The sequence below is a fragment of the Apium graveolens genome, chromosome 2, assembly GCF_009905375.1.
Source record: "Apium graveolens cultivar Ventura chromosome 2, ASM990537v1, whole genome shotgun sequence".
Lineage (NCBI taxonomy): Eukaryota > Viridiplantae > Streptophyta > Magnoliopsida > Apiales > Apiaceae > Apium > Apium graveolens.
In genome coordinates this window covers 311,148,074-311,156,701 of record NC_133648.1, presented here as the reverse complement: position 1 = coordinate 311,156,701, position 8,628 = coordinate 311,148,074, and the positions used below count along the sequence as shown (strand labels likewise).

Genomic DNA, 8,628 nt, shown 5'->3' with positions numbered 1-8,628 from the left:
CTACATCCTAAACGTCAGTCTATGTTTTATTTTTATTTTTTTTAATATTTCTTAAATTCAAAAGAGGATTAATGAACCTTAGAATATTAAAAATTATTAAATTATCACATATTCTTCAATTTTAAAAATATTAAATAAGAAAAATTATCAAAAATATAACATTAAATAATGTTTCCGTACCCTAAACAACACATCAAAATAAGCACAAAATAAGAAAAAAATTAAAATAAATCATAACGTTCATGAAGTAATGCGAGGGCTTTTAAAAATTAAAAAAAGGAAGCAAAACGTTATATCGTGCAGTGTTTGAGTTATTTTCCAAAATCTACACATGATGTACCGTGTTAAAATGACATTTTGAACCATAATTTTCAGAAATGATAATTTTGACCGTTTTACATCCAAATGATATTTTGGTCCATTTTACATAAGCCCACTTAGTTTACTCGGTACGCACCCAAAGGTTAGCGGCTGCAGGTTATCTATGATTAAAAAAACTAAAAAAGTTTCTTAACTTTTTGTTCCAAATTATGCACAAAATTTCTTTTCCAAATTGTGCTCCCCGAATTTTCTGAAATATGAATTGAAAAATTGAGAGAGGGAATTTTTGAATACTTCTCTCCATATATCTTTTTACCAAAAAAATGGGATAATTGATAGGAAAGCTCTCACATAAAACTTTAAAATATTTCCCTTTTATCACTTTTTAATTTTTTTTCTTATCTTATAAAAAAAACTCAGAGCATGTTAAAAGGAAAATTTTCTCATTCTCTTACTTCCCCATATATTCTCTTCCGTCATATTCTTTAACAAAAAACTTGAGAGCACAAAAAAATATTTATATAATTACAATTTATATTTAATAATAAAACCTCTATAATTGGCATGTTTGGGAAATCTATTAAGTGGGCTTATTAATTTATAAGTCCGCAACAACTTATCGATGAGTGTTTGTCTACCCAACTTATAAGTTGAATTTACAACTTATAAGCTGATAAGTTGAATGTTAGCAACGTACTTTTTTCTCAACTTATTTTGATTTTTTGTTTTGTTTATTAACTTTAGTTTTTAAAAATATTTTTTTAAATGTTAACAAAACTTAAAATTCAAGAATTAAGATAATTATATTTAAAAATTATTTATTTTAGTTTATTTAAATAAAAAAAATTCTGATTTATAAGTTAAATTAGCCAAACACTTGTATAACTTATAAGCATTTATCAACTTATCACTTATCAATCACTTATCCGATTTAAGTCATAAGTTACTTAAATAAGGTTTACCAAACAGACACAATATAAATCTGCTTATAATAATAATATGTGTTTTTTTTAAAAATAGAATATTGAAATCAAAAAATGAAATGGAGGGAGCTATAAAGTGATAATTAAATGCAGTTCAAGTTGGGGTAAAATCACAACCATTCTGAGATGAATACTTAATTTGGAGAGAAATTTGAATATATTTTATCAAACTTGTGCTTATCTTCACCTACAACAGCAATCCAATGAATAAATATTCAACTTTGTGATGTCTCTGATCTGATGTCACGATAACTATTGTAAATGCAATTTGAAATTTGAATGCATTTATTTCATCAAACTTGTAGTTTATCTTTCTCTACCAGAAATATACAGAGTCTCCTGTTAGGACCAACTTAAAGTAACCAATTCACCACCTACATTAGTCATTTGGTCCCGTACAGGCAGGATAATTAAGTTAAAATGGAAAATAATAAATACAAAAAAATGTTTATTCTTCTTTATAATGTGGTCACAGATTTAGGCTCCGTTTGTTTCGAGAAAAATAACCTGATTCCGGAAAATATTTTCAAGAATTTTTTTTGGAAAATAAGTTATTTTCTTGTATTTGATTTCGTTAATAGAAACTATTTTCCTGCGTTTGTTTTACAAATTTGGAAAACATTCTCAGGAGCGAAGGAGCGGAAGTTATTTTTCGAGAAAATAAAACATTTTCTAAGTAGGTATTTTTCAAAGGGAAAATGTTTTTTCCCTTTTACGAAAGAAACACCAAAAAATTTGAAAAATATCTTTCTGAAAAATAATTTCTGTGAAACAAATGGATCCTTACATGATTTATAGGATTTCCATTTTTTTGTATGATTGAATTTTTTTTTGACAAATAAGAGGAAACAGCTAGCAATAAAACAGCATATATAGTCAGAAATTGAATGTGTCACATATACAAGAAAATTGAGAGCATATTGTCGGCCTGCAAATTTTAATTTATTTATTTTTATATAAACAGGTAACTGTCACCACCCGACAATTATTAGTTAAAAATCAATTTTCAAGTTGATAAGCAAACAATTAATCACATCATTCAACCATACATATAGTAGTTTTGTTGGCCTTTTGTTTTGGATTGTCCAAAATGTCTAATATCCGTTACTCCTGTGAGCTGTCCTTTTGAAAAGTAACAAGTAGTACATGGCATATGTCCGTTTCTACATTCTGGATGTCCGACCTAGTATACAAAACTCTCGTATCATTACACAAGAGTTTGGTCAATAACGGTTACTGCACGGGTTAAGTTTTTACCCCGTTGCAGGGAAATAAGAGTTCAATTTCTGATATCTGGTGTGTGCGTTTGTAATTAATTAGTTCGTATTGATAAAAAAACGAGGACGATACTGCTAGACCTTGTGCAAATAGATTGTTTTTGGAGTAAAAAAAACAATAAATTACTGTTTTCATAGAGACACTACATATGTTTCAAGTTACAAGTACCAACTCAAGATAAGTGCATAAACTATTACACCCACAACTATTCCCTGCCACCAGTGACCCCCTCCAAGACTGGAATATTTTCTATAATTTGCGTACCTTCACACGCTCGCACACATATATGTTTTTTTGCATATATAAATCAACCATCTCTACTTCTCTAGTACGTAATTTATAAGACATAGTAACATTGAAAGAGAGAGATCACAGAAGAGAAGAGATGAAAGCAGATATAGCAGGAATGCAGGCACACTTTGTGCTGATACATGGACTAAGTGGAGGAGGGTGGTGCTGGTACAAGATCAGAAGTCTCATGGAAAATTCCGGTTACAAGGTCTCGTGTATTGACCTTAAAAGTGCTGGCATCGATCAATCTGATGCTAACAAGGTTCTTTCTTTCGAAGAATACAACAAGCCACTCATGGACTTCATGTCTGTCTTGCCAGAAAATGATCAGGTTATTTAGTTTATAAACCATCCACTCTTTACTAATAATTTCGAGATTGTAACAAGCTTATATATGTAATAATGTCTAATAATGAGGATGATCACTCAGGTTATACTAGTAGGCCACAGCGCTGGAGGGCTGAGTGTGACCGCAGCAACTCCAAAATTTGCAAAGAAAATTAGTCTTGCGGTTTATGTTGGTGCTACCATGCTCCAAGAAGGCCTTACAACTCCCCAAGACCTTAAAGATGTGAGTTTGCTTTTTTACTTTTCAATTACATCCCAATCTAGAATCACTTGTTGAATAAACCGTGAGACTGAAGTTTCCGAAATGGCTGACCTCATATCAATTTTAAGTCCTTCAAACTCATTTCTTTCTGGTAATATTAATTAATTTATTAGTGTTTGGTAGATAGATTTCAGAAATAAATGAGTAAAGGGGTCATGTGGAGAAAGGACAAGTATTCCTCACATGGGTACGGGTCATCCTGCCCAAGAGTTTGTATCGATAACTCTCTTATCACTCTTAGCCGAGGAATAAGTGCGTATATTTGACTCTATCTGAACCCTACTTCCGGATGAAAAATAGCGGTATGATCTGGTTGATGTAAACCTATGGAGATGATAGAGATAAAATAGAATAGAACTAATAAAAAAAATGCTTGTATATGAAATATGGTGGAATCTTTGTATGAATTATTACTATTTCATAGTCAACCTTACCAGCTGGTTCCTCAATTATTATCTGCCCACCCCCCTTGTTTTGCTTCATAAATTCATCTTCTGTTGTTCCTGAATTCTATAATCATCTGTCTAAATTTAATCTCTTTCAAACATCTAACTTCCCATTTTCTGAAACGCCATTCTTTGCTAATTTAATTTTCTTTAAAACTATATAATATCGTCTCTAAACTTTAACCAAGTCCTATATAATTATAGAATCATTAATCTGACAGATATTGAAGGAAAGTGAATCTAGAACATAATCATAATCCACTTCTATTATGTCTCTTGTCTGTAAACTTTTAAACATTTTCTTCGAATCCTACAGCTTTAAAGAAATACATCAGAGAGATTAACCTTGAGATGGTGCTTTGGTTCCCTCAGGCTTTGTAGTGGCCTTGACTTTCTGACTACATCTAATATATTATAAACCAAAGATAAGGTCAACTTAAAACACGCACTTGACTCTTGGGTGGAGATAGCATAATAATACACATTGCTTATCTCTTATCTTTATGTAAAGCTGATTAGAGGAGGAAGAACATGTACACATCTAACGACTAATAACTACTTAGCAAACTTGTTATTTTTATCAAATTAACCATAATGGTGGATTAGAACATTTGGTACTTCATTTAAATTATAACAAGATACAAATTTTAAATGAAGCTATTCAAATTCTAAACAGGGAGTACCAGATTTATCAGATTTTGGTGATGCATATGACTTTGAGTTCGGATTGGGGCAAGATCACCCTCCTACCAGTGCTGTGGTGAAGAAAGATTTACAACGCAAAATCATTTATCATATGAGCCCAAATGAGGTAACTAAAGCAAATTAATAAGATATCTGCTACAAAAGGAATACACATTTTGGTGACAATATAACCGACTGTATAGATGTAATCAACATACTACATATGCATGAATCAAGACGTATAACAGGCTTCATGTGATGATGATATTGGTAATTGGTACTCAGGACTCGACATTAGCTGCAATGCTATTAAGACCAGCGCCAATTCAAGCATTACTGTCTGCTAAATTCAAAGAGGAAGATGAGAAAGTGACTAATAGCGTACCTCGCATATATATCAGAACAACTGATGATAGAGTGATTAAACCAGAACAACAAGATGCGATGATCAAGAGATGGCCGCCATCAGAGGTATATGAACTGGAGAGTGATCACAGCCCTTTTTTCTCCACCCCATTTCTGCTATTTGGTTTGCTTATCAAGGCTGCAACATCTCTTGCTGCTGTGTAATTAAACTACCCCCCTTCACTCGTTACTACATGAGAGTTATCTCCATTGAATTCATAAGTAATTATGCATCCTTAGATCATTGAATGAATTGAACTTTGTATCTCCTTTATTTAAATTCTTAAAAAATTTATATTATTCCTCAATCAATTTTCCAGTATCTAAAGTTAACATTTTTGTGACAGTCTCCCAAATTACGCATCTTGATTGCAAGCCAATAAAAAAATAAAAACAACAAAACTATAGCATTTAATATAACTTGCTGTAAGAACACACTAATAATATAATGAGATATATGTTTTTAAAAAGACTTCCAATCTTAGGAATTTAACAACATTTGGCTGAGGGCCAGAAGCATGTTGATTTATGAAGTTTAAAATCACATTGGCAAACTCTTTAAATAAAAAAACTATCAGATGAATAGATTTTATTGCCAATTCAAAGCATTTAATCAATTAATCTACAACTTGATCCCACAATATACTCCCCTTCGCCTGGAAATGAGTGTCCTTTTAACTTAATTAAAGCTTTCTCCTCATTTCCAAACAGTGGTAAGTATATCTATTTTTATGATAGTTACATTGATTAAATACAGAGAATTATATCAACTTGGTCTGAGAATTGGCAACACTTGCTACCTTCTTTTGGAGCTCTTCCTTGTTTGCCCCCACAAGTTTATCAACTTCTCGTCCATTTTTTAGGAAGAAAAAAGTAGGGGTGGCTTTGATATCCCAAGATGTACTGAACTCCTGCAATGAAGCATAATACCAAGAACATAAACGGAAAAATTAAGCTAAAATGAAGTTGTGTGTAAGCAGAAAAATTCATAAATCTCATATATCAAATCAATTTTTCAGTATTTATTACTCCAAGAAGAGTTAAATTGCACTTCTTTTTGATGGGAAAAGAGAGAAATACTAGCAGGTCAGTGATAAAGCTTACAGCTAGTCCGTCAACGTCCACTGTTAAGAACATCAAAGAGGGATATTTGTCAGCAAGTTCAGCAAAAACTGGTGAGATTGCTTTACAAGGACCACACCATGATGCACAAAAACTTACCACCATCTATTATTTGGTCAAAAGAAAAGATTAATACGAGATAAATGAAACTTATAGCAAAAACCTTTGATGATTTTAGCTACTAACATCGATAGAAAAGTAGAAACTACTTATGTTGTTGCTAATTCACAGCAGATCAACTTATATATTCAGTACAGAGAACTTGAATACTAATAAACTACCTGAGAAATTTATAAAGCAAAAAAAATTTATTTTACTTACGATTTTATTATCCCTTTTTGCTTCTGATAACTTTTCTTCCCATTGATTGATAGCAGTTATGGCTGTCAGGTTTTGTCCACCAAGCCTTTGCGTAGGAACCTTTTGAACACGTCTTTTGAAAGTCTATCAAATGGACAAAATGGAAGAAAATGACATTACGATCATGACCAGAAATTGTAGTTAATAAATTCCATACTGATATTAACAAAATACGAAAGGCCAGAGGTCCAAAGTGAGGCATAATTTACTTACATTGCCTGTTTGTTGCAATTAGCATATAGATAAGTATACAATACTATTAGTGCCATATATAAATTTAAATACATACAAGAAATAAGCCATAAAAACCTTAAAATTCATACAAGAAATAAGCCATCAAAACCTTAAAATATATGTTATGTTTCTGATCAAGAAATAACCAGAAAACATAAACTTGGCTTTGCCACAATGTCAGTTATCGAGCTAGTGCAATAAATGATAGAAAGATGAGGATTTATAAGCATCAACTAGAAAGTGCACAACTGATGCAAAGCGAATCAAAGAAGAAAATGAAGTGGAGAAAATACACTTTAATAAACAAAACTCGAGAATGGATCATCCCTAGGCCGTCCTCCCGGAATATAAGAATATCCCTAGCTACTATATGATGGTTAGAGGTTTCAAGACAACAAAACATGACAATATGCTGATTAAATCATCCACTTTTTAGGTTGCTCTGTTTCTAAAGATGGTCTAAAGGAGAATGATCTTCGTTCTGCTTTGAGCGAGTTATCCACACAAGAGACTGCAGGCTATTCAAGCTCTGATATGGTTAAATCATCTACACAGGAAGCTGCAGATTATCATGATCAGGCTGTAGTTCTAGCAGCTAGTGCAAAGGATAACGCTGATAGTAATCAAGAAGAGCATAAGATGAGGGCATGACTTGATTTTATAGAACAAGGCTAAAGCTCATAAGCATGAAGAAGATCATGTGCTTTTGCTCATTATTTCCTAAGTTTCTTAATTTGAATGAACTATGGTTTGTAACTAAGCTCTTTGAGCATGAATTTGGTAGCTTTGCTGTCAGGAAATCCGTTAGAAAATATAACCAAAATTAACTTAAAAAAAATCATAACGATCTCATAATGTAATTCATTAAATTATAAGTTACCTTGGATAAGCAACCTCCCATGGAATATGGATAATTGTACCCCGGTAATAACACAACAGTGAGCCAGTGACCTAAAAGTAAAAAGAATTTTAGAGGAAATTCAAACATATCACTACTAGTAAAAACATGCATATAGTGTATAAATCTAAGCATATCCATTCAAGTGTATAAATGTGTATAAAACAGTACAAACATTTATTTTATAGGAGTGAGCGGGAATTGATAGCTATGTTATAGTGCAACATCCTTAATCCATCCAAGTAATAGTGAGGCTTTACTAACCTTACACTTTTAACTGACATAGCAAACCAAATCAATCCAAATATACCATGTATATCTCACTCCTAAATAGGTTTCCGATGTAGACAGATTTTATCCCTACTCCTAAAAATGTGAAGGCTAATCTATTTCTTTGAAGACGCGCTTATAGATGTACCTTGTTGTCCTGATCAAGCATATTGTTGCAACATACACGATGAACTTACCTAACAAAACTCAGGTTTTAAGAAGGCATGCCAAAAGAACCTAACGAAGAACCTTATCAATGAATTCAAAATCAAAAAAGGCATGGTTCATCAAGATTTATGTGATCACTAATGAGTTGAATCAAATTATTACAATATGCATAATTACATAAATCAATAAAAGAACTCCCTTAAAAACAAGTGATCATTCAAATACTACTATCAAAATTGTAAATGCACACACTACAAAGTTTCGAATAATGAATCAATAAGTTCACATTACACATTATGAGCGTTGTTTAATTATGACAATGAAACCCTAATTATCAAATATAATTTGATTTTGATGGGATTAAAATATGGAATTTTTTACCGTGCATTATCGAATAAAGGACAGAAAATTACCCTAGCAGTTAATAAGTTGTGTAGGAATCGAAGAGTGCCCCGCTAAAAGAAAAATGACGATCAAAAGGCGAACAAAGGAAGAGCTTCCTGGAAATTTGATTAGGAAGGAAAATAATAAACCTAACCGCGAGGCCTAACTTTTCAA

General features: G+C 31.9%; 2 protein-coding genes across 2 annotated transcripts; one reads left to right on the top strand and one right to left on the bottom strand.

Annotated features, from left to right (window-relative positions):
• The first annotated feature begins 2,773 nt into the window (after positions 1–2,773).
• Positions 2,774–5,351, top strand: LOC141708715 (methylesterase 17). The gene is made up of 4 exons (XM_074512472.1): positions 2,774–3,204; positions 3,304–3,444; positions 4,606–4,740; positions 4,899–5,351. Exons 1-4 carry the CDS (start codon positions 2,968–2,970, stop codon positions 5,181–5,183), a joined length of 798 nt encoding a protein of 265 aa, XP_074368573.1. The 5' UTR covers positions 2,774–2,967; the 3' UTR covers positions 5,184–5,351.
• A 239-nt stretch (positions 5,352–5,590) lies between these two features.
• Positions 5,591–8,628, bottom strand: LOC141708716 (thioredoxin H4-1-like). The gene is made up of 5 exons (XM_074512473.1): positions 8,484–8,628; positions 7,615–7,685; positions 6,462–6,584; positions 6,123–6,245; positions 5,591–5,929 (listed from the first exon to the last, which is right to left on the bottom strand). Exons 2-5 carry the CDS (start codon positions 7,633–7,635, stop codon positions 5,780–5,782), a joined length of 417 nt encoding a protein of 138 aa, XP_074368574.1. The 5' UTR covers positions 7,636–7,685; positions 8,484–8,628; the 3' UTR covers positions 5,591–5,779.

Bases quoted from the DNA above. Each gene is read 5' to 3' on its own strand.
- LOC141708715 (XM_074512472.1), top strand. From the start codon at position 2,968: ATGAAAGCAGATATAGCAGGAATGCAGGCACACTTTGTGCTGATACAT. The intron at 3,205-3,303 runs GTTATTTAGTTT...ATGATCACTCAG, and splicing joins TCTTGCCAGAAAATGATCAG to GTTATACTAGTAGGCCACAG. The intron at 4,741-4,898 runs GTAACTAAAGCA...ATTGGTACTCAG, and splicing joins ATCATATGAGCCCAAATGAG to GACTCGACATTAGCTGCAAT.
- LOC141708716 (XM_074512473.1), bottom strand. From the start codon at position 7,635: ATGGGAGGTTGCTTATCCAAG. The intron at 6,246-6,461 runs GTAAGTAAAATA...ACCAAATAATAG, and splicing joins CAAAAAGGGATAATAAAATC to ATGGTGGTAAGTTTTTGTGC. The intron at 5,930-6,122 runs GTAAGCTTTATC...GCTTCATTGCAG, and splicing joins TGGACGTTGACGGACTAGCT to GAGTTCAGTACATCTTGGGA.